The sequence below is a fragment of the Schistocerca cancellata genome, chromosome 5 (assembly GCF_023864275.1).
Source record: "Schistocerca cancellata isolate TAMUIC-IGC-003103 chromosome 5, iqSchCanc2.1, whole genome shotgun sequence".
NCBI classification, from domain to species: Eukaryota; Metazoa; Arthropoda; class Insecta; order Orthoptera; family Acrididae; genus Schistocerca; species Schistocerca cancellata.
Window position 1 is genome coordinate 292,140,042 of NC_064630.1, and position 27,764 is coordinate 292,167,805.

At 43.0% G+C, this 27,764-nt stretch overlaps 1 protein-coding gene across 1 annotated transcript in view; it reads left to right on the forward strand.

Moving 5' to 3' along the window:
- LOC126188499 (dopamine receptor 2-like) overlaps window positions 1-27,764 on the forward strand; it is a 752,795-nt gene that overhangs the window by 162,443 nt on the left and 562,588 nt on the right. The window contains exon 5 of the mRNA XM_049930103.1: window positions 6,607-7,094. Within this exon, the coding sequence (XP_049786060.1) occupies window positions 6,607-7,094 (488 nt within the window). The remainder of the gene's footprint in view (window positions 1-6,606; window positions 7,095-27,764) is intronic.

Sequence of the window (27,764 nt, forward strand, 5' to 3'; positions counted from 1 at the left end):
CATTCTTCTTCTACTGTATTTCTTTCACCCATTCCTGTCAATTGTTCCCTTATGCTCTCCCTGAAACTCTCTACAACCTCTGGTTCTTTCAGTTTATCCAGGTCCCATCTCCTTAAATTCCCACCTTTTTGCAGTTTCTTCAGTTTTAATCTACAGGTCATAACCAATAGATTGTGGTCAGAGTCCACATCTGCCCCTGGAAATGTCTTAAAATTTAAAACCTGGTTCCTAAATCTCTGTCTTACCATTATATAATCTATCTGATACCTTTTAGTATCTCCAGGGTTCTTCCATGTATACAACCTTCTATCATGATTCTTAAACCAAGTGTTAGCCATGATTAAGTTGTGCTCTGTGCAAAATTCTACCAGGCGGCTTCCTCTTTCATTTCTTAGCCCCAATCCATATTCACCTACTACGTTTCCTTCTCTCCCTTTTCCTACACTCGAATTCCAGTCGCCCATGACTATTAAATTTTCGTCTCCCTTCACTATCTGAATAATTTCTTTTATATCATCATACATTTCTTCAATTTCTTCGTCATCTGCAGAGCTAGTTGGCATATAAACTTGTACTACTGTAGTAGGTGTGGGCTTCGTATCTATCTTGGCCACAATAATGCGTTCACTATGCTGTTTGTAGTAGCTTACCCGCATTCCTATTTTCCTATTCATTATTAAACCTACTCCTGCATTACCCCTATTTGACTTTGTGTTTATAACCCTGTAGTCACCTGACCAGAAGTCTTGTTCCTCCTGCCACCGAACTTCACTAATTCCCACTATATCTAAGTTTAACCTATCCATTTCCCTTTTTAAATTTTCTAACCTACCTGCCCGATTAAGGGATCTGACATTCCACGCTCCGATCCGTAGAACGCCAGTTTTCTTTCTCCTGATAACGACATCCTCTTGAGTAGTCCCCGCCCGGAGATCCGAATGGGGGACTATTTTACCTCCGGAATATTTTACCCAAGAGGACGCCATCATCATTTAATCATACAGTAAAGCTGCATGCCCTCGGGAAAAATTACGGCCGTAGTTACCCCTTGCTTTCAGCCGTTCGCAGTACCAGCACAGCAAGGCCGTTTTGGTTATTGTTGCAAGGCCAGATCAGTCAATCATCCAGACTGTTGCCCTTGAAACTACTGAAAAGGCTGCTGCCCCTCTTCAGGAACCACATGTTTGTCTGGCCTCTCAACAGATACCCCTCCGTTATGGTTGTACCTACGGTACGGCTATCTGTATCGCTGAGGCACGCAAGCCTCCCCACCAACGGCAAGGTCCATGGTTCATGGGGGGGGGGGGGTTGGATTACTAACGGATAATAAAAGTGCTTGTGAATCCACACCACTCAGGCAAATAGGGTGAGTGCATAGCTCTTCGTGCTCAACACGCAGTTTAACAGTAACTTACTCCTAATTCATCAGATATGTATATTCACTGCACCCTGTAATGTAAAATGTGCCTCTACATGTCACAGAATATTGCCCCGCAACATGTCATCAGCAACGATCCGTGCCAAAAATTGAAGACCTACTTCTGAATGTTGATGTGGAACATGAGATTCCAGTTGCTGCATAGTCTGGATCGTGTGTTGGTACCAATGTAAAATAGAGTAGAAAAATTTGTGTACTGGTGACCATGGACCATGTACAATTTTCGTGACACTGCACTACCATTAGCACTAGCTAGGGCACGCTCTGTGTGGTCAGTTATAGCAACAGCAACCTCGTCACAAACTTCTACCGGGATAGGATGCCTTCCTCTTCCATTAGCCACACCAAGCCCACACGTGCCTTAGAAATTCATTATCATCTTCTTTAAACAATTTAATGATCTGGGGCATCTCCTTAGACCTTCGAGTTGCCGATATTATCCCACTGCAGCACTGTAATTGTTTCTGTTGACATAAAGCAGTTTCATTGACAGCATACGTTCTCTCTTGTCGATATACATACTTTTCACTCATTTTATGACTTGTCTGAAAGTAGCGTGGATGTCATACCGTTATGCTGTGTTCAGCGCCAGATTTGCACTTGGCTGCTGTAATAGGAACTGTAAACGCAATAACACATTAGTAAATCTACCAAGTTTCGCTGCCATACAATAATTGCAGCCCACACTGGACCTCCCTGAGTAGTTGTTGTTGTTGTGGTGTTAAGTCCTGAGACTCGTTTGATGCAGCTCTCCATGCCACTCTATCCTGTGCAAGCTTCTTCATCTCCCAGTACCTACTGCAGCCTACATCCTTCTGAATCTGCTTAATTTATTCATCTCTTGGTCTCCCTCTACGATTTTTACCCTCCACGCTGCCATCCAGTACCAAATTTGTGATCCCTTGATGCCTCAGAACATGTCCTACCAACCGATCCCTTCTTCTAGTCAAGTTGTGCCAGAAACTCCTCTTCTCGCCAATTCTATTCAATACCTCCTCATTAGTTATGTGATCTACCCATCTAATCTTCAGCATTCTTCTGTAGCACCACATTTCGAAAGCTTCTATTCTCTTCTTGTCCTAACTATTTATCGTCCATGTTTCACTTCCATACATGGCTACACTCCAGACAAATACTTTCAGAAATGACTTCCTGACACTTAAATCTATACTCGATGTTAACAAATTTCTCTTCTTCAGAAACCCATTCCTTGCCATTGCCAGTCTACATTTTATATCCTCTCTACTTCGACCATCATCAGTTATTTTGCTCCCCAAATAGCAAAACTCCTTTACTACTTTAAGTGACTCATTTTCTAATCTAATTCCCTCAGCATCACCCGACTTTAGCCGACTACATTCCATTGTCCTTGATTTGCTTTTGTTGTTGTTCATCTTTTACCCTCCTTTCAAGACACTGTCCATTCCGTTCAACTGCTCTTCCAAGTCCTTTGCTGCCTCTGACAGAATTACAATGTCATCGGCAAACCTCAAAGTTTTTATTTTTTCTCCGTGGATTTTAATACCTACTCCGATCTTTTCTTTTGTTTCCTTCACTGTTTGCTCAATATACAGATTGAATAACATTGGGGAGCGGCTACAACCCTGTCTCACTCCCTTCCCAATCACTGCTTCCCTTGCATGTCCCTCGACTATTATAACTGCTATCTGGTTTCCGTACAAATTGTAAACAGCCTTTCGCTCCCTGTATTTTACCCCTGCCACCTTCAGAATTTGAAAGAGAGTATTCCAGTTAACATTGTCAAAAGCTTTCTCTAAGTCTACAAAAGCTAGAAACGTAGGTTTGCCTTTCCTTAATCTTTCATCTAACATAAGTCGTAGGGGCAGTATTGCCTCACGTGTTCCAACATTTCTACGGAATCCAAACTGATCTTCCCCGAGATCAACTTCTACCAGTTTTTCCATTCGTCTGTAAAGAATTCGCGTTAGTATTTTGCAGCTGTGACTTATTAAACTAATAGTTCGGCAATTTTCACATCTATCAACACCTGCTTTCTTTGGGATTGGAATTATTATATTCTTCTTGAAGTCTGAGGGAATTTCGCCAGTTTCATACATCTTGCTCACTAGATCGTAGAGTTTTGTTAGACCTGGCACTCCCAAGGCTGTCAGTAGTTCTAATGGAATGTTGTCTGCTCCCGGGCCTTGTTTCGACTTAGGTCTTTCAGTGCTCTGTCAAGCTCTTCACGCAGTACGATATCTCCCATTTCATCTTCATCTATCTCCCCTTCCATTTCCATAATATTGTTCTCAACAACATCGCCCCTGTATAGACCCTCTATATACTCCTTCCACCTTTCTGCTTTCTTCTTTGCTTAGAAATGGGTTTCTATCTGTGCTCTTGATATTCATGCAAGTGGTTCTCTTTTCTCCAAAGGTCTCTTTAATTTTCCTGTAGGCAGTATCTATCTTACCCCTGGTGATATAAGCCTCTACATCCTTACATTTGTCCTCTAGCCATCTCTGCTTAGCCATTTTGCACTTCCTGTCGATATCATTTTTGAGACATTTGTATTCCTTTTTGCCTGATTCACTTACTGCATTTTTGTATTTTCTCCTTTCGTCAATTAAATTCAGTATCTCTTCTGTAACCCAAGGATTTCTATTAGCCCTCGTCTTTTACCTACTTTATCCTCTGCTGTCTGCACTATTTCATTCCTCAAAGCTACCCAGTCTTCTTCTACTGTATTTATTTCCCCCATTCCTGTCACTTGTTCCCTTATGCTCTCCCTGAAGCTTTGTGCAACCTCTGGTTCTTTCAGTTTATCCAGGTCCCATCTCCTTAAATTCCCACCTTTTTGCAGTTTCTTCAGTTTTAATCTACAGTTCATAATAGATTGTGGAAAGTAGCCGCAGTTTAATTACAACCACCCGGACTTATACACGACTACGAACTTAAGTTTACAAACGAAGTAAATTTCAGGATGGTATATTTAGATCCTGAATTATGAATAAATATGTAACTTAGATATTGCACAGTTGATTGACGCTATTACAGACTTTTAAGTTAGAAAGTGTGCAAGTCTAGGAGAATATTTAGGATATGCTGACACTGTTTTCATTATGCCTATTTTTCAGAGCTGTGTAAAAGGCCAATATAATTTAAACCACACATACATACAGACTTGAGCTATAACAGAGTTCACTACAAATGAAATGCCTTAGGAATCTTGCGGTGCGGTGCGTCATACATTCATTCTCTGTATCGTTCACACACTTTGAAAAACTGACTTACTAGGAGTGAAGTAGACTATCCGAGACAGTGCACAGTAGGTTACGATCACATTGCTGATAATATTTCTCATTCACTTTCGCTACTTCAGGGAACACATGTAATCATTAGTTCGAACCACAAAGTTGCAGTTTATTTTTACCGGTCTTAGTGAAACATACTGAAATACCAAAATATACTCTTTTATTTTCCCTCGTGAGGCGCCAAGAATGTCTTTGTTCATGTTTGAGTGTGTAGCATCTGTTTGCAGCACGATGTTGTAATGAGTGCTTCCGGAATATAGCAAATGATCAGTCAAGCTTAAAGTACTGCTGGGACTACTAGATATCGGTCAGTACCACATTCCACCCGCACTGCACAACACGACGCAGATTTGGTTGTTGTTTATAAATGGACGTTCGCCCATAATCAGGTGACCAGGAACTGTAAGCCATCGTCTGTCTTCCGACTATCGCCTGTTTGCAACACGAATCGAGCCGGTTTCCTCCGTGTCCAGGGAAAGTTGTGGTGTTGTGTACATAAGAAGCCGGGCAATGCCTAATGGAAATGGACAATGTAATATGTCACGCTAAGGCCTATAGCAGCATTCTGCCGTGTCCGACTGTAGAGCATACTTCAGTGTGCGCATGGGAAATTTAGTATTCACTTCCATGCTAGTCTAGGGGTGGGGAAAATAACTAACCGTTGAACTGTTCATTTCGCAACATCTCTGTTGCTACGGTGGATCTATGGGCTTTTTGTATGGGTACGAGCAATTGTGGGGTCCAGCGGGAACTTTCATATTCAAAATATTATGCAAGATGTAGAAAACTGATCTACGACTGATTTTTAGTCATGTCGACCGTGACACGCCATTCATCGAACAGCATTCTCTTGTGTATCCTGGTCCTGATAGAGAGGTCGTCCTCATCGTTCGAACTTGTTTCATCTCACTGGATGTATCAGCGCCATCTAAGCACTGAGTCATGTGGTGGTGTACTTTTAGTGTAGCTCAGCAGGGATTGTTGCAGGATTTCTCCCCTTCAAATTCATAAAGTGAATTACCAATCGATATTCGTCTACGGGATGCACCATTTTTGGCTCCTTCAGCGGTGTACTGTGCTGCAGTGGCACTTGGTTTGCACTATGTACCAGAACTGTAGATATGCATTGCGATTTGGGTTCCCCTTTTTGCTGGATTTTATGCAACGCGCAACGCCTTTAAAAACCATATGCGATATTTTCATATTCTCTCGCTCGCTACTTACAAACTATTAGAACGACAGAAAAACTGAACAGGAACATTTTTGTAGGAAATTTAATGTAGTTAAATTTTGTACTGAGATACGTTTTTGCTGAAAGTCCCGATTTTCGAGTTATTCAAGAAAAATAGTTTGAAGATCACTTTTGTACAGTTTTTTCGAATAATTCGGAAAATATGATCTCTAGCGAAAATGCACCCTATTATAAAATTTAATTGTATCAAATTTCCTAAAAACGGTCCTGTTTGTTTTTTTCTTTAGGTCTAACAGTTTGAATCTAGAGAACATGGGAATATGAAAATCGTGTGCATGGTATTTTAGGGTGTGGAATGTTGCATAAAATCAAGCAATAGGGGAGCAGAATCTCCCTTTACACCTGCAACCGATAGAAGTATGTGACTTGCCTTCACACTGCCTCAGGAAAGCCCTCGAGGCGTGAGTCGCATTGCCGGCCGCTGTTGTCGAGAGGTTCTAGGCACTTCAGTCCGGAACCGCGCTGCTGTTACGGTCACAGGTTCGAATCCTGCCTCGGACATGGATGTGTGTGATGTTCTTAGGTTAGTTAGGTTTAAGTAGTTCTAAGTCTAGGGGACTGATGACCTCAGATATTAAGTCCCTTAGTGCTCAGAGACATTTGAACCAATTTTTGAACCTGAGCCGCATTGTTGCGCGCAGGTGCTGATGGCGTCGGGTGAGCTGGAGCTGACGCTGCGCATCCACCGCGGCGGCCACAACCACAGCGGCGGCAGCGGCAGCGAGCTCACCTCGGACGACGCCGACCAGCAGCACCCGCACCAGCACGGGCAGGCGCCCGCCTCCGCCCCCGCGCCTATCACCAGCTCGCCGCCCCCGCCGCCCCTGCCGCCGCCACCGCCGCCACAATCGCAGCCTCTCAGCCGGCAGCCCTCCAAGGCGCTCAACTCCAAGAACTTCTCGCTGAGCCGAAAGCTGGCCAAGTTCGCCAAGGAGAAGAAGGCGGCCAAGACGCTGGGCATCGTGATGGGCGTGTTCATCGTGTGCTGGCTGCCCTTCTTCATCGTGAACCCGCTGTCGGTGGTGCTGCCGCAGCAGGAGCTCTTCTCGGCCGTCGTCTGCTGGCTGGGCTGGCTCAACTCGGGAATGAACCCCGTCATCTACGCCTGCTGGAGCCGAGACTTCCGCAGGTCAGGTCGCGCTTCAGCTCCACACTTCCCATCATCTGTGCTGCTACGCTGCTTTTCTTTTCAGGTACTTGTAGCAGTTCCGACGTTCAGACAAGTATTTAATAAAGGTCAGATCACAGTTGCTGCTGTTACGTGACGAGGCGTTGTAGAATCATCTGCTGGAAATGAGGCTATTAAGCCTTCACTCCCTGGGTTTTCGAGATTTAAAATAAAACTAGAATGGAATGTGATCACTAGGCAGCAATCTTAACATGAAGAAATCGCTGTTTAACGTTACTGCAAGGCTCTGTTTCTTCCGTAACTGTCTCCTGCAAATTTACGTACATGTGTAGGTTTTAAGTCCAAACTATGATATTATGGAAGATAAGGACCTTTCTGTAGATAGGAAGCAGGCTACAAATACAGAGTTTTTAGCAATGCTTTGACGGTTTCAGATTCGAATGGCACACACCAAACTTTTGACGGGAAACTTCAAGTCTTGTTGGCTGTATGGCATGTAGCGCAGTCTTGTTGAAACCACTTTCCGTAACGAACGACCGGGGTCTGCCTGTAAACTGCTGCGCAGAAGTTCGATGTTCTTGGGAGTTCAAACGGTTTTCCGAGGGTCGGTTGACTTTCGATTCGATGCACTGGGAAGTTACATGAAAGTATCTTTCCCAAATCAATATTGTTGCACTACCACGAATAGAATATCGCATCTGAATCTTGAAATGCGTACAAAAAGCACGCCGCATGCGCACAACAATTTTCTATAGCGAACAAAGTATTTCATCTCATGCATCCTTGCTAAAGCTTACTATACTGCTCAGCTGTTTCCAATACCGAGAATGATAGCGAGAAGAATAATGTCTAAAATCACAAACTTTTTGTGGAGAGGTGAAGTTTTCAGAGTACCTGCTAAAGTAGCCACTTAAGATCCTAAACATGGTAGACTAGAATTAACTGATATAGCGGATAAAGCCTCTGCACTTCTTAGCACAAGGAAGTTAATTTAATAAGAGACTCGCGAGAAACCATAACGTGCCAACTTTTCGAGATCATTAAACCATGAAGCCTGTGGCCCCCAATTAACGTGCAGAATATCAACGGTCGTTTACAGCATGTGAGGATTTTCTGTGTTGAGTTCAGTTGGTAAGTGTCGCACTCAGGCAGTCACGGCATATAACAACAAGAGCCATAATGCGGGAACGAAAGAAAAGCGAAGGAAGGATCAAAATAGAACGACATTTTCCAAACATTGAGTGGACTGAGGTTTCGAAAAACATTAGTTCTGATGTGCTCACGCCTGATATAATAAAGTCATGGTACAAGACAGTTAACAACATAGTTAGCACCAATGAAATACTGTACGCAATCATATTGTGTGACCCAAATTTTCTCAACAATGACATCTAGTTGACACAATAATTAATAGATACATTCGCAGCGGTCACATGAGTAGCTGGAAGTGGATCCGAGAGCAAATAGCTCTGATTACAAGGACATTCACTGAGTATACATTTGCCGGCCGGAGAGGCCGAGCGGTTCTAGGCGCTACAGGCTGGAACTGCGCGACCGCTACGATCGCAGGTTCGAATCCTGCCTCGGGCATGGATGTGTGTGATGTCCTTAGGTTAGTTAGGTTTAAGTAGTTCTAAATTCTAGGGGACTGATGACCTCAGCAGTTAAGTCCCATAGTGCTCAGAGCCATTTGAACCATTTTTGAGTATACATCGTTGTCATTGATACACAGGCCTGAAGCACGCTATTTCCCAGAGGCTAAAAATAACGCTGTGTACTGGTTGGTGGGAAATTTGGTTAGTTACGTCCATAACAAATTAGACTCCGACATCACCACAGAGTTCAAGATACACATGGTGTGTGAATTCCACAAAATTAGAAGCTATTCGAATCACAAGAAAAAGTTCGGTAATATGTTAAACATTATATTTGAAAGAATGGGCACTGGGTAATATAAAAAAGACGACTGTGTTGAAAGTGATATATTGTAGTTACCTTAAGGAAATTATTTAAAATTGTTCTGTAAATTTTTGGTGTGTGCTTTTTCTACTTCAGAGAGTAGTTGCTTAAATTTTATAAGCTAGTGTACAGAACTTATGTAACGGTCTGATTGTGTGTCCGATAGCGTCAGAACACAAAACATTAAAACTTATTGGTTTATATTACAAATATGGAAATTGACAGTTGTTATGGAACTGTCCCTATCGGTTGGTTAAAACCGTAAGATTCTATCTGATATAATGTAATATTCAGTGGTGGCACATTTCCCTGTTAATTTTTGCACTGTGATGTGTAAGTCAGTTTTGTAGTGAAGGACTTATTATATAGGTTTGATTACTTCAGATATTTAACATTCCATTAATGTCCAGAAAGTGTATTCGGAAGGCTACTCAATTTATCACAACTTTTTTCCTCCATTCTCAAGTATTTCAGAAATTAATAAGATTATTAAATTGTATTTATGTGCGATGGGCATAAATCTTCCATATTCTGTGTTTGGTGACTTCCATACTTTTGTGTGAAATGCTCATACGTAGTCTGCCTGAGATGAGTAGGTTAAAGATCAGTTTCTATCCTTAACCTGTCTCTCACTGAGACGATTTCCTTGTGTACATTAATGTCTTAAAAATTATCCCGCCAACTTGCTGATATCCTTCATAAAGAGTTATTTATGCTTCTGTAAAGATTGTAGCCCATGTAATTCAAACCGCAGTTTTTATTTATTTATGTTTGAAGTTTGGATGTCTTTAAAAAACTTTTCTTGGTGTTGAAATTAATTCTTTCTGGTAATTTATTCAGTAACACAATCTTCTGTTGTATTTCTTTAACATCAGCATAATTGCAATGATCAAATTATTTTTGTTTCAGTCATTACATGTGTAACATGTGTACATGATTAGTACATGTACTTAGTATGTATTTGGAATGTGTAACATTGTTTCTTCAATAATTGTTAAAAAAAAAAGACGGTAGAGCGTCTGCCAAGTAAGCAGGAGGTCCCGGGTTTGAGTCCCGGTCGGGGCACATATTTTTCAATTGTCCCCGTTGTTATTTATCAACGCCTGTAAGCAGCGGAAGGTGTGGGTTTCATTACAACTTCAATTAATTTTCTGCTGCTGTTTACACTCACATTAGCTCCCGCGTAATCGCACGTGGAAGTAGCACGTGTAAAGCAAGTGTCCCATGCATTCTCCATCGAAATAGGTTTCATCCCTATCACCTCTCTGTCCATGAAGCGCTGCATGAAAACGATTATGAGCACCTTGTTAACTTATTTACGCGGGCACTGTGATGGATACTCCAGATGTATGAACCTTGTTCAGTGCTGAAGCAACGTTTACCAATCATGGCCCGCTAAACCACCGAAACATGCATTATTGGGCTGTTGACAAACCTCGTTAGCCTAGTCAGGCTGACCGTTAGCGTCCATGGTGTGGAATAGCGAACCAGCAGCTCATAGACCCATTTTTCGTAGTCGGAACGGTAAACGTGCAAAAGTATCGCAGTCTCCTAGAATACTGTCTTCCACAGATAATGGAAGACGTTCCTCTGCCTACTTGGAGGAACCTATGGTACGCGCATGAGAGTCTGTGTGAGAACTTTTCAAAATACGACATCTCGTAAACAACGTGCTTTAGAATTATGCGTCAAACACCACTGACATTCTAATTAACCATAATTTCATTCTGTTGGTTTCGATAGGCATCGTTCAATTTAAGAAATGTATGTTTACGCAAAAAATACACTTTCTAAGTGTTATTACAATCTATGGATTTGCTAATAATACGAGTCCCTGAATTCCAACCCAATCAGTGAGAATCCTACATCAATGGCATTTTCCTTTTCCGCAATATCTGCGAAGCAATTTTTGGGTGATTCACCCTGTATGTCTATCAATTGCCGTCGATAGCATTTCTTTGAATTTTTAACCACACCTGGTCTATGCTTACATAGTCTGGAATGAGTGGAGTCTATATCTTAGGAAGGCGTCAAGCGAATTTTTATCCAGTTTTTTTAATAAGTGTATGGTCGGTTTATTTTTAGTGTTTGACTGTTCCGGTATTCAGTCAAGCTACTACACCCTTGTGGTTACTAATCCCTATAGCTGTCACCGTCTCCTTGTGTGGTAAGCATTATTTGTCGCTCAGAGGTCAAGTATGTTTTCGCAACTACTTACACTTAAAATGGGCTCGTGAACTATCTGTACAAAATAATTTTGCGAGAACGACTTTAATAAGATTTCGGACGACGCTTTATACCTACCACCGTGTTTAAATATGTATTTTCGCCAACATGTCTAGGGCAAATCGAGGTCACTAGCAACTATCTACATCTACATCTACATCTACATCCATACTCCGCAAGCCACCTGACGGTGTGCGGCGGAGGGTACCCTGAGTACCGCTATGGGTTCTCCCTTCTATTCCAGTCTCGTATTGTTCGTGGAAAGGAGGATTGTCGGTAAGCTTCTGTGTGGGCTCTAATCTCTCTGATTTTATCCTCATGGTCTCTTCCCGAGATATACGTTGGAGGGAGCAATATACTGCTTGACTCTTCGGTGAAGATATGTTCTCGAAACTTTAACAAAAGCCCATACCAAGCTACTGAGCGTCTCTCCTGCAGAGTCTTCCACTGGAGTTTATCTATCATCTCCGTAACGCTTTCGCGATTACTAAATGATCCTGTAACGAAGCGCGCTGCTCTCCAATGGATCTTCTCTATCTCTTCTATCAACCCTATCTGGTACGGATTCCACACTGCTGAGCAGTATTCAAGCAGTGGGCGAACAAGCGTACTGTAACCTACTTCCTTTGTTTTCGGATTGCATTTCCTTAGGATTCTTCCAATGAATCTCAGTCTGGCATCTGCTTTACCGACGATCAACTTTATATGATCATTCCATTTTAAATCGCTCCTAATGTGTACTCCCAGATAATTTATGGAATTAACTGCTTCCAGTTGCTGACCTGCTATTTTGTAGCTAAATGATAAGGGATCTATCTTTCTATGTATTCGCAGCACATTACACTTGTCTACATTGAGATTTAATTGCCATTCCCTGCACCATGCGTCAATTCGCTGCAGATCCTCCTGCATTTCAGTACAATTTTCCAACAGAGCTACGACATTTCACAACTACAATACTGATTGTAACTATGTCTACGCTCTTCTTGTGTTCGTACCGCACCCTTTGAAACTAAAGCCCTCTCTGCACTTTCTCGACTCTCTAACCTGAGAAACCACCCGGTCCACACAGCCCCTGCTACCCGCGTAGCTGCTTCCTATGTATAGTAGACTCCTGACTTATTTAGCGAAACACAGAAACCTACCAGTCTGAGCCTCTGATTCAGACCCTCCACTCGGATATGTACCAAAGGACCACACAGTTGGTTCTTGTGGTGTCCAAGATACCAATCAAAAAGAGTTTCGACGGCTGTTACGAGAAGTACTATGAATCTCCATCCGCAGCAGGAACATCGCCGTGCTCAAAACAATCACGCTGCTCACGAGAATTATGCCCCTTGGAGCGGCAGCAGCACCGGGAATTGAGATTTGCCCTTAAGTAACTGTGCACGAACAGAAATTGTCAGTTGCAGGCAGTAAGTCAGTCCCAGCCGTGCTAGGGAGTTCCTGCAGAGCGTTCGTCGTGTCTTCAACTCTTCAAGTCGTCGAGTGAGATAAAAATAGTGGCCAACAGACAGACAGTGGTTAGTCTTCAGAAGAAATAGAGCAGGTAATAGAATTAGTGTATGGACAGAGATTTAACTGAGTACTGTTAGTATGGAACGATTTTTCAAGTAGTACAAAAAGACAGAAGATTAGTTTTCTTTCGACTTTAGTTCAGAAAGCGTTATTTAGTTTGAGTTCACAGTACCGTGAGAACGAAGTGTTTCGTGACGGCACTGATATGTAAAACATTCTCGGTTTTCTTGCCGCGTTAATTCGTGATAAAATCTCGAGCTTTCGACGGTAGCCTCCATTGTCATCGTCAGGAACTACTGACTGTTTTCACTGCTGCTTTGATGGCCTTATATAGCCTGTGCACGGCTTCTCATTGGCCGGCTTGTGGTTGGTCGGCGATTATGTACCGCTGTCTCGGACGATGTCAGTGTCTGCGCTGGTGGCGCCACAGCTTCCGTGAAAACGTAAACACTGAAGGGATAGTCTCTCTACATAGAGCGCTCGTTTCCATGCACTGCTCAGGTAATATCCGCTATCACAGTTCTTGTCGCTCATTCTTATATCAACAGCCTCATTAATAACGGAATCCCAGTACGTGAAGGCATGGGACAAAATTTTTGTTTCATCAAACAGTATTTTACGTTTGTTAGTTAGCCGGTGCTCCGCAATGGCCGATTTCTCTAGTTCTCTATTTTTATTATGCCACTGGTGTTCTGCACTAAATTTTGTCTGCTGGACAGTTTGCTAATTCGTATCGAAAATCCTGTACTCTCTCCGATCAAGCGAAAACCAGTTATTCCATTTTTTTCGATTTATCGTTCCGACACAGAGAGCTCAGGGTGTTCGAAACGAATTATCAAACTTTGTCGCAGACACATTTTAGGTACCTTTCTAGATGGTTCTATAGTTACTTACAACTTTTGATTCCTGAAGATTTACCTGAAGATCAGACAATATTGTATTGAAACCAACAGTACTTAAAAGAGATGAACGTCAAAATTCAATAATAAATGCAGCTATAGGGAAACTAAGTTTCATTGGAATAAATAAATAAAAAATGGTTCAAATGGCTCTAAGCACAATGGGACTTACAAACTGAGGTCATCAGTCCCCTAGAAGTTAGAACTACTTAAAGCGAACCAACCTAAGGACATCACACACATCCATCCCCCGAGGCAGGATACGAATCTGCGACTTTATCGGAAGCGCGGTTCTACACTGAAGCGTCTAGAACCGCTCGGCCACTCCGGCCAGCAAATAAATAACAGTTCCACGGATATTGAATACGTAGCTGACTCCACGTTAAGTTGTAACTTTGCTTGTAAGCTTACTCTTTTTGAAATAACATGTTTCGAAAATATAGTTTTGTCATTGAGTATGTTTGAGCATTTGACCAAAAACTTTCAACAGAGTTAAGTGTCATGAAAAAACCTGAATGCAAAAACGAGTCATATAAGTTATGGATTTTCCCCAGCATATACAAGTTGTCTCAAAGTCTTTGCATCAAATGACTAGAGGTGATAAGGACATAATGTTTGCTGACGCTTCCCTCCAACGATAGGCGTCTCTTTGTATTGGTTACTCCCTGAGAAGTGGCATATGCCTTGTGTGTTACCTGTACTCCAGTCACCTATCCCCTACGACAGCTAAAGTTTCTGACTTTCTTTCAAAATATCTTTTTCAACTCAGAGACACTCACTCTTAATACGACATTGCAACGCCTATGTTATTCCTTCAAGGAACAGGCCACGCGGTGATTATAGCGGTTAGGAAATACATTAAATGTATTCGCAGTTGCGAATATGGACAGCTATTAGTTTTATAATATGGTGAGGACAATGAAAATTTGTGACGTGTGAGGACTCTAACCCGGATTTCCCGGCTATCGCGAACAGTCATCTTATCATATGGCTATCAGAGGACGACTGACTGACTCTCCATATTCCCAACTCAGAATACATTTTATGTATTTCATTACGGCTGTAGTTGCCGCAGTGATTGTTCCTTCTACCATACCTGAAGGAACCTTACATCGTATATCGGAATAACATAGGTACTGAAGTATCGTATTTACCCACAGACACTGGGCAAGCGAATTTCAGGAACGGTGCCTCTCCTGTACGTGAATATACATAATGGATGTACGAGTACAGGTTTCAGACACATGGTGGAAGTCGTAGTGAAGTCTGGGTCTGGCCGTGGGTCCTGATCGGACTGCCAAATTGTTAGACAACCGCTCGCGATAAGCAGTAAATCCGTCACCTTCCAGCACAAGTTTTCATTCTCGTCATTCCAATATGCAGCTGATGGTTGTCAATATTCGCATGTGCGAATCCATTTACTGTACTCTATCTTAAGGATTTCTTACTGAACATCACTGTATCATTTTACTGTAATATGTAGTATGCAACACAGCTGGGTAGTAGACCCTGCTAGGTCGGCGAAATTTCGTGGTCCCAGGGTCGGCGAATCGTAAATGATATCTATCGTTTCAGGGAACTGTCAGTTAATCTGTCTCTAACAAGCATTTTTCCCATGACGTTGTCACCCCTGTACGTTTGATGTAGTAAATGTGACTTAAAAAATAAAATGTAGGGAAATGTACCGCTTGGATTTAAAAGAAGTCTGAATAACGAATTACTAACAGATCTGCCTCCTCACGGAAAGCATACAGCAGAGACATCTTGTGCGCTCTGCGGGAAACACTGCACGTGGCGATTCTGCCGTTTGTTGCACAAAGTGTATCTGAGACGCACCCTTTCACACACACACACACACACACACACACACACACACACACACGACCCACTATCCTTTTCTTACGTGTGTGGTGCAGCACTGTTAACCCTCCTAGTTTCAAACGTTCCAGTTCCTGGCAGCTGTTGCTGTAGCCGGACTAAAATGGGATCTAGTGGACTGAGGTGATCGAGAAAACATTATCGATACATGCGTTGTGTACCTCTACCATTACGTATCGTCGCTTGAATAGAAAGATTTGAAAGGTATCCGATCTTCAAACCTGTGGTATATCAAAATGATGCATTTTCGACAAAGCTACTTCTCAAAACTTCAACTACCAAGGTACTGCGAAACAGCATCGACATTTATTGTACCGGTTCAATTGTTTGATACCATAGCGTAATATTGCGGACCTAATCCACAGACTAAAAAAATTCTTTCTTTCATGCTGTTGTCACACTTGTACGCATTCGAATTGCACATAATTATCTTGTTGTTTTTTTTTTAAATAAATGATATCAGTGTTATGGGCTGATTTGAGCGCTGTATTCACTTTGCTACCTGCATTTTTGTAAAACACAAGCTGCTCGGAAAACGACCTGAAAGAGAGGGATGGAGAAGAATCAAAGACGAGTGTGTGTGAAGCGTAATATTTTAAAATCAGTGTCCGATTAATGTAAAAAATTGTAAAGTTTCTTTAGTGGTTATGCTTCATATTTAGTTACTGTTTTCAAGAGCGATGTTAAAAGTTTTCCCCTCCCCTCTCCCTACGCTTGCTTTAGACCTGCATAACACAGGCTGGGCTGTGTACGTAATTAGCACGCAACCTGTTACTCAGCCTTTTGGATGTTGCCAATCAGGGCTTCCGCAACATTTGCTTACACGTTCATTGTCTGCCTTCCTTGCTGACAGAAACTCTGTGCAGTCAGTAGCAACCACTGCTTCTGATTTAGAAAATTGGTTAGCAACCAGAGAACTCTGATTTATGACATGCGAGAGGAAAATGTGCAGAAAATATTCATTTAACTCATAATGCTCCCGTTGTGGCTAGGAAAATTACTGTTATAAACATCTTTATAATAATATACACGGAAGTCGGATTTCACTTAGGAATCACGGAGACGTTGTTCTCATTATTCTTACAATACATACTGATGAACACAATGTGGCCTTGATCCACTTATTTCGCGAAACTGTACAGTAAGAGTTTAATCGGTGATGGACTGTACATCACAGAATTGACACCAGCTGACCATTTGAGTAAAGTAGGATATTTTCCGAACTGTAATAGGAGTAAGAGAGTTGTGCTCAAACACAAGGGAATAAATGTTAATTTTCAAGAGTGCGGACGTATGGTGGAACGTATTAACGTGGGAAGTTTATATCAGTTACATTCACAAATAATTATCCTTTTAGATCATCCTACATCTATATAATATATTACAAGCGTTTGTTGACTTTATTTACTCAAGGAAATACGTTCAGCATTTAAATCTTGATATTGCATGTACGCTGCTGACCTTTAAATTTGAGACATTAGGAAGCTGTTATGTAATAAGCATCATTGTGGTAAAAAGTTCGCTGCACTGCATGGCGAAGTGAAACTCCAAGAACACATTGTTGGATGTTAATGTAACTTCGTACAGTTGCACACCATCGGCGTGTATGTAAATGACTAGAGTTACAAATCTCTGTGGCAGGTAGAATGGCCACCAAAATGCGTTAGTGTTATTACAAGGCCTGAGAGGGTGTTGAAGGATCACTGCGAAAGAGACGCAGACCCCGTTATCCAGTGTGAGATAGCGTTATCAGCAACTGACTCTGAAAGGGACTCCATCGGGCCATATGGTCGAACGGGGCAGATCCAGATTTGTGGGGCATTCGGATGTGACAGCGGCAGGAACTGCGTCGAAATGTGAGGGTGGGCACTGATCGTCAAATTTCTGGCTGACCACCTCTGACCAAAACGAGTGTGAATTGCGCACCAAGCACATCAAAGAACAAGTACCGGAATACCTGCCATATTGTGTGACATCCCGCACCGTTGGTGGGAGACTAGGAGCAGGTGGACTAGGGAATGACTGCCTCATGTGTCGGCTGCCGTCAACTGCACAACACAAACGTCTGCGTTTAAAATGGTTCGGAGATGGAGAAGCAATGGCGCTGCTGACGAATGGCGTCACATTGCGTTCAGCCATGAATCATGGTTCCGCTGTACCTCGAATGACCGTCGTCGGCAATAATGGCGGTGAGCTAGAGAGAGGTCCTATACTTCCAATATTTTGAAAAGGTACAGTGGGGTTACCACTGGCGTCAATGTGTGGGGACCATAGCGTAAGACTTCTGGTCACTGCGGGTAGTGATTCAAGTTATTCTGACGGGACAATAGTATGTCATGGACACCTCGTGTCCCCATGTACTACCTCTCAGGCGACAAATTATTTTGTGTCTGATTTTAACAGGCAGTACTCGGCCCATACGCCCTTACTCTACGAATTGTCTGTGTGACAGGTGCTACCGAATGCAGCGAGGTCCCCAGATATGTCCCCAAGAGAATATTTGTTGTACCAGCTCGGATATAACCTCTGTCCCAGAGCCTCTAGACAGGACATCAGGGAGCAGTTACGACAGTTGTGGGCCTGGAGAAGATGCAGTTTTATAACACTGTTCCCACCCGAAACAACGGATGCATATATGCCACAGACGATACAACATTATATTGATAAGTGGTCTACTGTCAAGTTCATATACGTTTATTTTGTTTTCATGAAATAAAATCGTAGGCCTTGCAGCCCGCTTACTTTAGTTCCCATCCTCCTCTTCTTCGCGCTTCACTTTGTCAGTGCATGTATTCGCTTGGATATACGGTTGACTGGCATTCATTTCAACACAACGATAGAAAGCACGTAAGAGTAACATTATCCTCAGCGTGTACCAGAAATATTGCCAGAAATATGGACCGATTGTAGAGTACGTCTTGAGGAACAAATCGAGGATGGGAACCCGTGACTGAAAACGTCATGAAACAACACTACAGAGCATCGAGGTTATGGGCACCGGCTCCTGTCACTGGGCCACCCCTTCGGCAGCAAAAGTGACTCTGTGCGCTTAAGGACCATATGTGGATCGTCTCTCAATGTTGTTTGTTATTCAGTGATACCGACTGACTCCCACAACTGCCAATGGAGAAAATGGAGGTAGCTCCTTTGTAGGAAGGACTCGCTTCTTACGAATGCCATCCTGCGTTACCTCGGTGAATGTTTCGGGCAGGTGTATCAATCTGTAGTTTATTTTTTTCCCGGAATCCTCTAGAACGTCCAATGTTTTTTCGACATATAGGAAAAAGATATACTGCAAGTTAACACCAATGGAGAGCCAAGAGAGCAGTGCATTCATAGGAGACAAGGCCTATCTATCCAGTATCTAGCTTCATCTTCTCCTCCGGCCTTCGTGGCAATCAGTTGTGATGACCGAATAACAAGCAACATTGCGAGACCTCCCGCCAACCGTCCATCAGCGTACGAAAACATATTTGCTGCCGAAGGCGTGGGCTAGCGGCAGGTTCTGGCGCCCGTAACTTCGAGATGTCGTTGGATGATGTTTCCGCATACGGCATCCTACCCTCGATTCACTTCTGAAGACACTCCCTGCAACACCTCAAAGTCTGTTGCAACATTTTCGTATTTAACGAAAGTCTGCGCAGATAGTTTCTCGTTAAGAAATCGAATGTTGGTTGTTATTCAAATAATATTGCTGCACCTCGAGTAAGAAGGCCGCACGTGTCGGCATTCGACAGCAACATGGTCGTAACGTATTGCGACTTCGGTTTCTCATTATGTTGTATTGCAACTTGCAATGGTCGGGATCGAACGGCTGTCATGCGAATATGGAATCCATACTTTCAGAAGGGCCATCGTTTACGCCATGGAGAATCTCAACGTACCGACGTGACTAGCACCTGCGAGGAGAATAAAGGTTTTGCTTAATTGGCCAGGATCGTACAAACCTCGGCACGTAATATGTCACGAAATGGACTTCTTTGTAGCAAGAAAGGTAAGATTACATCAGTCATCGTGACATGATCTCAGCATCTTGCATGATTATGTGGCATGAAATCCTGGACAGCAGGCATTACGTATGATGTACATGTGCGGACAAACAAATAGTAATAGTTTCACAAAATCCTGGATGATTTTTTTCAAGAGAAAGAGTTTGACAAAATGAGCAAGTCAATGATACGTTGGTCTACCTCTACTCATTATGCGAGCAGTTATACAGCTTGACATTGATAGAGTTGTCGGATAACATCCTGAGGGATATCGTGCCAAATTACGTCCAATTGATGGGTTAAATCATCAAACCCCGAGCTGCTTGGAGGGCCCTGCTCATATTGCTTCAAACGTTCTCAAATGAGGAGAGATCTAGTGACCTTGACGGCCAAGGTACTATTTGGCAAGCACGAAGACAAGCAGTAGAAACTTTGTGGGTGGGTTTTATGTTGCTAAAATGTAAGCGCAACAAACGGGACGTAGAATACCTATCGCTGTGCTCGAGGGTGCTGCGGATGACATCCAAAGGGTCCTGCTGTGAAAATAAATAGCACGCCACACGATTACTTTTGGTTAGCGGGACTGGTGGCGTAAGTCAGGTAGGCACCACATCGCTGCCCAGAGCATCTCCAGACACGTCTTCAAAGGTCACTACGGTTGAGTTCGAGGTGGAACTCATCACTGAAGACAATTCCGTTCCATTCAGCGAGATTCCTATCATACTGTGTAAGCACAACAAGTTAAATTTCGTCACGTGTTATCCATCCCGACGTCGAAGTTTTCATGACCTCAGTGAAGTGGCGTATTTCGTATTGTTACTCTGACGTTTTCTGTATGCTAGTGAGGCTCGTCCCTGCCCGTGTAGGATAGCTACGTACAGCATATAGTTAGAACTCTGCTGTATCAGGCTACTGTGAAGCAAAATCACACCTACAGCTTATATCACCACCTTTGGTACGATATCGTAATCTTGTTGTAAGAATTATATTTACTGAAACATATCAGACGCAGCTAATGAGTTTATAATAGTGAAACACTACGTTAGAAGCCGAGCAATATCGACCAAAGAAGTGAAAGGAGAAAAACTTACGTATCGTCAACTTGTCAGAACTAGGTCAACTTAGAAAATGTGGCCTTTCGTTTATCCTAATTTTTAATATTTATTTAAATGGATCATACAGTGTATGCAGATAGACGTATTAGAAACGGTTATGTGCTGTAGATGGTTACTCGACTGAAGCAACAGCCACATGTTGTTGTTATACCTTGCCATAATGAACTCAGTTTACAGTACACTACATTCCACCAATTAAGTTAATATCCGATGAGAAATTTAACCCCAGACATCTTAATTTACAACTGTAGTTCTCCCAGTGTACCACCTAGATCATTTATGACATTTATCACAAGGAGTTTCAATAACATCATTTTGTTATCGCATTTTCTTATGTTACATTGACTGTTACGTATAGCGTGCATAAATCAGACATTAGTTTTATTCCATTAGAGTTCCAAGCAGCATAGCGCGGGAAAGGTAAGGCGTTTAGGATAACATTCAGAGTATTGAGAACGCATTACGAAATGTGCAGGAACGCAAGGGCGATAATAGGTGTCAATATTCCAGTTGTGGTCGACCCTTGGTAGTGTTACATCTTCTATACATAAGTGGTTTGAAAGGCTAGCATTGCGCCCATAACGGTAGCTATAAACAGAGCTCCCATAGTACCTCAAACAAATGGGTGAAAACCAATCTTAAAATGAGTCTATATTAGCGGTACGTTTGTCTAGATATAAGACAAAACGTAAACGTAATAAGACTTTCACAAAATATCACATGTTACGAGAAATTCTAATTCATTCAGGCAATACCACCGATTCAAATCTTCACCGCTACGCCATTAAGAGCCTGAAAGTCTTCCAACATGTAGTGTTCACAAATTCTGCTAGGGATATCCTCAATTCATGGATGCGTAATGAAGAGTACATTGGAATATAACAACGTAGAAAAGGTAGAACGTAAACATTGGAAAATAGTTGCAGGGTCAAAAACTGCAATCTTTTCCTTTTATTTTGGTTTGATTCTGACCAAAATTCTTTTAAATATCCCTCTCGCTGCAGCTGTATCCCTTTTTATTTTTATTTTTAAAAATTTTTCTTGAATCATTATCTGGTGACTAGTTTGATGCGGTCCGCTGCGGATTCCTCTCCTGTGCCAGTCTCTTCATCTCAGTGTGGCAGCCGGCCGAAGTGGCCGTGCGGTTAAAGGCGCTGCAGTCTGGAACCGCAGGACCGCTACGGTCGCAGGTTCGAATCCTGCCTCGGGCATGGATGTTTGTGATGTCCTTAGGTTAGTTAGGTTTAACTAGTTCTAAGGTCTATGGGACTAATGACCTCAGCAGTTGAGTCCCATAGTGCTCAGAGCCATTTTCAGTGTGGCACTTGCGACCTACGTCCTCAGTTATCTGCTAGATCTATTCCAGTCTCTGTCTTCCTCTACAGATTTTGCCCTCTTCGGCTCCCTGCAGTACCACAGTAGTTATTCTCTGATGTGCTAACAGATGTACCTTCTCCTTCTGTTTTACACATATTCCTTTCCTCTCCGATTCTGAGCAGAACCTCGTCGTTCAATACCTTATCAGTCCACCTAATTTTCAACAGCTGTATTAAACGTCGTATTTTACTTTCCGCTTATATATGAGAATTCTGCAGGGCGTCCTAAGAATGAAAATGTGTTCCAGAGAAAACGAAGACACTTTTTTTTTTAAGCTTGCCCGGCTCATCGAGTATTATTTAAGAATATTTTATTATGGATTTATAACGAGAAATTAAAAACTACAATACACTGTAGTCATAGCACAGCGAACGCCTCTCACAATGGAGGAAGGGTAAAAATGTATTAGGTATTGATAATAATATGTTAAAGTAGGTATAGGGATATGTAATCTCAAAAGACCTTAAAAATCAAGCAAAAGTGAGTAAAGAAAAGTTTCTGTGAAAAAACATGTAACGTAGATTTGGAAGCTAATGCTATTGTTACACAGGGTAAATTTGTCATGCATAAGGGGCAGTCAAACGAAAACTGAACACCAGCACAACTGGACCATGGTGCATTCAAACGTTATCACCACGTGCGTCGAGACATTTACCTCACTGGGACACGATACGATCAATTCCTGTTTCGTAGAACGCGGTCGGATGCTGACAAGTCAACAGCCGCACCCACTCTTGGACTTCCTCGTCCGATTGAAACCGACAACCACACATATCTTCCTTCAGATCGCCAAGAAATGAGAAACACACGGTAAAGGATGTTGGGGGGTACGGAGGGTGTTGTATTGTTTCCCAGCCACATCGCTGAAGCATAGCCATTGTCCAAGTGGCAAAGCGATGGCGGGCGTTATCTTAAAACAGGATGCTTCCTCAGTTCACCAAGTTCCTCGATCTTGGAACTATAATCAGTGCGCAGCGCTATCGAGACACTTTGCAGAAACTGCTAAGCGCCATAAAGTCAAATTGCCAGGACTGTTGTGGGACGGCAGCATCCTGTTGCACGATAAAGCCCGCCCAAATACACTCTCGGATGGGCGAAGTCTACACTTCAGCGATTTGGTTGGAAACATGAATAGCCTCGTTACAACTGGCATCTTTCACCACGTGATTTTCACCTCTTTGGTGACCTGAATAAAGACATGTGAGGACGTTGGTTTCAGTCGGACCAGGAAGTGCAAGAGTCGATTGTGGATGCGGTTGTAGACCTGTCAGCAGCCGATAGCGCTCTACGAAATATTAATTGATCGTCCCGTCTCCCTGTAGGATGAATATTAACGCGTGTAGTGATCTGGAACCATTCCATGGTCCGTTTTTGGTTTCTTTGGGTTTATATCTGAATGCTCCTGATAGCTCTTTATGTGATATGCAAGATTATTCATTTAACCTTAACATTAATATATCAGATTATCACTGAAGAACCTCTCTAGTTTTACTTCTGAATAAAAGATTAAAAGCTGTCGTTTTGAAAACGAACATATATTTCTACGGGGAGGAGATGTATCAGAATATCAAGAAGCTGGACAAGCTTTGGCAGAAGAAAGGGAAGATGCTGAGTTCTCTCAGTTTTTTGCTGAGGTGTCGAGATGGAGAAGTGGTACCAGTATTTGCCAGAATTAAACATCACATCAACTCCAGAGCGGCGAACAAGATAAAACGCAGAGCCAGCATGGCACTAGTGAGAGAGAGGATTCGAGATATGCACCACAGGTTAGATGTTGTGGCAAGGGAGCTGTTACACATTCATCTGTACATCGCAGCCTCCTTAACAAGAGAGGATTGGGATTGGGTAGACCGTGCCTCCTGGTCTTTAGCTGAGTGTGCTAGAAGGAATGCCTCATCTTGCCAATCTGTAAAGTTTGACCGCATGAGTAAGAAAGCACAGCAGATGGAAGAGACACGCACTGTGACGAATCTGAGTGGCATACAGTTTGATGATACAACCTTAAAGGTACTCAGCAAGGGTCTCAACTTTGCTACAACCCCTAGAAACGTACCCATTTCAGGTTTCGTCAGTGCAGTAGAGCAAGTTGCAGTCACAATTCCACCTAATGTGGCAGGGGAAGTCCGCCGAGAGACCTGCAGGGTCCTCACCAAGGCCAGGCCGCCGAAATCGAACATCACAACCGAGGAGAGGCTTGCACTCAAGAAACTCCGGGAAGACAACAGCATTGTGGTACTGCCCGCAGACAAAGGGAACTCCACTGTCATCTTGCAACGGGTGCATTATGATGAGAAATTACGCCAACTTCTGGAGGACCCTGCATACAGAATTCTGGATTGTGACCCCACGGACAAGGTGGCCAAGAAGACTAGTGCCCTCTTGAAGGAAATAGGGATGCACGATAAGATCATCAGACAACTACGGGAAAAAGCGCCAGTGCCACCTAGACTTTATGGTCTGCCTAAAATACACAAGGAGGGCGTGCCCCTACGTCCAATTGTCAGTAATATTGGGGCACCTACGTACACAACAGCCAAGTACTTGAAAGGTCTCCTGTCTCCATATGTGGGGAAATGTATTCACCACATCCGCAACTCAGAAGATTTCCTGAAACGCCTCAAGCAACTGCACGTCACAGATTCGGACATCATGGTTAGTTTTGATGTGGTATCGCTGTTCACCAGGGTCCCACTGAAGGACTCACTAGAACTGATTGCAGAGAAATTTGACGGTGCTCTGTTGGACCTGTTCAGTCATACACTGACATCCACGTATTTCCTGTACGGTAACCAATATTACAAGCAAATTGGAGGTGTAGCAATGGGCAGCCCACTGTCCCCTGTGGTTGCCAACATGTTTATGGAGAGTTTTGAGGAGAGGGCATTGGAGACAGCCATATTTAAACCCACATGCTTCTTTAGGTATGTGGATGACACCTTCGTGATCTGGCCACATGGGATGGACAGACTCAATGAGTTTCTCGAACATCTTAACTCATGCCACCCTAATATCAAGTTCACCATGGAACTGGAGAAGAAAGGCCAGCTGCCATTTCTGGATGTACTAGTCCAGAGGAAAGCAGATGGATCAATTGGCCACAGTGTGTACCGAAAACCAACACACTGATTTATATCTGCAGGCCAGCAGCTGTCACCACTCTGCACAGAAGAATGGGGTTCTGAAGACTTTGGTCCACAGAGCACGTGCCCTGTCAGACCAAGAGAATCTACCTATAGAGATAGAACGTCTCAAAACAGTTTTCTCCAAGAATGGATACACGGACAGACAAATTGAGAGGGCACTCCAACCAGCCATTATGCCACAGGTTCCTGTAGAAGACCAAGATGAAGCCAAGAAGGTGGCATATCTGCCCTATGCTGGCTCTATTTCTGTCAGAATCAGTAGGATCCTCCGTAAACACAATATCAAGTGTGTTTTCTGTCCATCCAACAAGAGTGGGGGACTGCTGGGGAGTGTCAAAGACGACCTGGGGTTACGAAAACCAGGGATTTACAATATACCTTGTCAATGTGGCATGTCCTACATTGACCAGACGACAAGAACTGTGGAGATCAGGTGCAAAGAACATCAGAGGCACACTAGATTAAGACAGGTGACTAAGTCAGCCATTGCTGAACACTGTCTAGAACTAGATCATGCCATGAAGTATGAGGATACCAAGATTCTAGCACAAACACCCAGATTTTGGGACAGTGTTATAAGAGAATCGATAGAAATTAAAATGGCTGACGATCTGATGAACCGTGATACAGGGTACCAGCTAAGCAGAGCCTGGGATCCGGCTCTGGAATTGTTAAAGGAGCAACGGGGCCAGCTGCAACACCACACAAACAGAAGAACCAGAGACATGGAGATGGAAAACGAGCCCCTGACAGACAGGCAGGCGCACCAGACCGAAGATGGAACACCCAGAAGTGGGACTGGTGGGCGCGGAACGCAGAGGGAACATCCAGAGCCGCAGCGGACCAAAAACGGAGCGGCAACGCTCCAACAGATCGTGGTGAGCGGGCGCGGACCGCAGGGGGAACGCTTGGTACCCCAGACCGTAGATGAAATCCCCAGGAGCGGGTTTGGGGGGCGCGGACCGCAGAGGGAACACCTAGAACCGCAACGGACGGAAAACAGAGCAGCAACGCCCCAGCAGGTCGCAGGGAATGGGCGCGGACCACAGAGGAGGCGCCTGCAGCCGTTGGTGGAGGGGGAAGGCCATAGGCATAAATACTGGACCAGGTCCACTCGAGGAGCAGTCTCAGGTCGCACCTGATGAAGGTTACGAGCTACGTGACCGAAATATCTTGCAAGTACGACGCTGATATCCGGCAGGACACCCTACAACCCAAGATGTCATATATTTTGTTGCTGCATAGTTTAAAATCATTGATCCTACAACATTTTTCACAGCCACACCTATTTTATATCTTGATGTTGGCGTAACAGCCGAAAATAGGGTTGTAAAATAATAAATCTTTCAGAATATTACGCTAAAGCCTTGTATTTTTTTCATTCATAATGTACAAATTACTCTAGCAAGAATAAACGTAACAAACAATTATGCAGTTAAACTTTTGTGTAGAAGAGCAGTGATGACAATGAAAGAGAATTTTCGAAGACAAAAGAAATAAAACTGCAGAACAATGTTGACGCATTACATAATATGGTTCAAATGGCTCTGAGCAAAATGGGACTTAACATCTGTGGTCATCAGTCCCCTAGAACTTAGAACTAATTAAACCTAGCTAACCTAAGGTCATCACACACACCCATGCCCGACGCAGGATTCGAACCTGCAACCGTAGCGGTCGTGCGGTTCCAGACTGTAGCGCCTAGAACCGCTCGGCCACCCCGGCAGGCCATTACATAACACCAAATTTCTTTTAGGACTAAAGACATACAAGCTGTAAATAACGAAAAAAGTAGAAATCATATATAAAAAAAGTGTGATGAAACGTAATTTCCGACAGACCAATCTGACCCATTCTTTGAGTATGCCTCTAGACTTTTTCTTAAATCATTTCTGTATTGCTTTATTTTACGTTTCTTGTGATTTTGTGTAATGTTTATCTGCGTATTTTACATGTATATATAACTTCATTGTAACTGTAGACCTCGGCCAGAATGGGGAATTAATATCGGTGCTTAATTTTAAAAACGCAGAAAGAGAGAGAGAGAGAGAGAGAGAGAGAGAGAAAGAGAGGGGGGGGGGGAAGTAGAAGAACGCTGCAGCGAGTTCAGAGAAGGACTAAGACGAAGCTCGGAAGTTTTACTGAGAAGAGAAATTTTTATCGGTAAGAGAGGAAGGAACAGTTTTTATCAGTGTGGTTTGTTAAATACATAAAACGATGACATTGGCACTGGGAGAAACGTTTATATTCGCGATATATTTATTCTGGGGCTTTTAATAACCAATAATTTAGAGAGGAAGGCGAATTCGCAAGAGGAGAGGATCACAGGAGAGGGAAGAAGTATAAGATACAATATTTGGATGCGAAAAGAGATTGGGAAAGATACAACGTAGAAGACGACACATTACACTTTGAGTATACTAGATCCTCAGAGGGCATCCGAGAGAGCCGCTGGTAAACTGGAATAATAATCAGCTATGCCAGAAATCATCCCGGTATATATAGAACCAGATATATGAGTGTAATTTACGTTCGAAAGGAGACTGCGAGCCAGTTTAGTAAACAG